Here is a 1,727-nt window from a genome sequence, read left to right as displayed (position 1 = left end):
AAAAATGAGGAGCTGATATCAAGGGCTCAAGTAGAAAGAAAATGTTTTGAAAAGGATGGCAACATATGTATAAATGTGCTTGACACAATGGATGGATGTATGGATTGTGATAAGAGCTGTAAGAGCCCCCAATAAAATGATTTAATAAAAAAGAAAAACACCAGGGAATGTGAGCAAGGCCTGACAAGTTGGGAGGAGACCCTATCTGACGTTTTTGCCATTTGAGCTGGGACCTAAGTGACTAAGAACTCCATGGTTCGAACTGTCAGTGTAGGACCAAGCTCCAGCTGTGTCCCCTGGAGCTCTGAGTCAGCAGCAGGGGTGGGAAAAGAAGTGTGGGCAGAGAAGACAAGGGGTTAGACTGGAGTTGTTCCGGTGCAGGTGGATGATGCCAGCAGTACTTACTGATCGTTTGGATGTGGGTGGCAGAATATTCAGTGGGATTCTAACCTATCCACCTGTATTTCTTGGCCTCAGACCTCAATTCTTTACTCCACTCCCCACCTACTGGCACTCTCCCTCAGACAACGACTCCCCTCACATGGTTCCCTCTCCTATCAGCCCACCACAGCACACACACACCTCTGGTTTTGCCAGAGCTTCCTTCTTCCCCTTCCTTCTCTACCTACCTAACGCTCGGCCCGCCCCCCTCAGGACTCCTCCTTGGGGGTGAGGTCAGTGATGATGATGATGGAGGATGACCGACTATATTAATGTCGTCTCACTTTCTGGCTTAAAACGATTGGGTCCAGCCTATCTGTGCCACATCCTGTGAGGGCTTAAGCGCAGCAGAAACTGGGTGCAGCAAGCCCCTGTGAGGACCCCGTGAATACATTCATTGTGTGACATCTCTTTATTCTGAGCCACACTTTCCCTGTGGCCATAAAGGAGGGCCAAGGGAATGCACTACGCCAGCCAATTCCTTTGAGATAGGAGCACAGAAGGGAAAGAGACACAAATAACAGACACCTGGAATAGTATAAGGTTTTCCAATACTTTAATATCTCTGAGAAACAAAATCTTTCTTCCTACCTGAGAACTTTTTACACTCTGCACTTCACCCGGGGGTGCCCACAAGAATGACTCTGTGCTTTAAGAAGACGTCAGCACCTTGAACCCAGAGCCAATGTTGGTGTTACTGGATGCCCACTGGTCCCTGGAAGGGCCTCTTTCAATTAGTGGCACACAGGAGGGCAGTTGGGCACTGAGTCTCCTCTTCTGCTAGGGTAGCATGCCCTAACTCATTGCCCTGGTTGGCGCGGACAAGGTATGGAGGGGCCCAGGTGGTGCTCGGAGGGCTTGGAAGGTGAAATGAAGTAGCGGAACATGAGAACTGAGCAGCTCGGGAAGTCAGTCAGGAGGTGCTAGGCGAGGGTCTCACGCTTCTACGACAAAAGGCTGAATCAGGTCTGGGTTCAACAATGACTCCTCAAGAGGCCGGTCCACGTGGAAGTCATAGACGTGGGGGGGTCCTGGAGGTGCCTTGGGGGTAAGTCCTCCTGGGCGCTGAGGAATGGGCAGCTCCGAGGGGTGGGCCGGCAGGGGAGATGTGAAGAAGTACTGGTGCAGAAGAGCCTGTGGGTAGGGGCAGGGAGGGAGAACAGAGGAACTTCATAAGAGAACAGGTCACCCGTCGCACCTTCAGTTATTCCCACTGAGTAGGGTGACCACAAGCTCTGCCCTTTAGAGGCCCAGGATGACTGGCTCCTTCCTTCCTTCCTTCCTTC

The 1,727-nt window shown here is 51.4% G+C and overlaps 1 protein-coding gene across 4 annotated transcripts in view; it reads right to left on the bottom strand.

Moving 5' to 3' along the window:
* Positions 1 to 980: 980 nt before the first annotated feature.
* Positions 981 to 1,727, bottom strand: part of CDK20 (cyclin dependent kinase 20) — an 8,654-nt gene continuing 7,907 nt past the window's right edge. For all 4 annotated transcript variants that reach the window (XM_045287697.1, XM_045287714.1, XM_045287708.1 and 1 more), the window contains one exon: positions 981 to 1,575. In XM_045287697.1, the coding sequence (XP_045143632.1) occupies positions 1,378 to 1,575 (198 nt within the window). In that variant the 3' untranslated portion in view covers positions 981 to 1,377. The remainder of the gene's footprint in view (positions 1,576 to 1,727) is intronic.

Source organism: Echinops telfairi, unplaced genomic scaffold, assembly GCF_000313985.2.
Source record: "Echinops telfairi isolate 266 unplaced genomic scaffold, ASM31398v2 ScPeMD7_1;HRSCAF=3_0, whole genome shotgun sequence".
NCBI lineage: Eukaryota > Metazoa > Chordata > Mammalia > Afrosoricida > Tenrecidae > Echinops > Echinops telfairi.
Note: the sequence above shows the minus strand (reverse complement) of the source record. Positions and strands in the feature narration are given on the sequence as shown.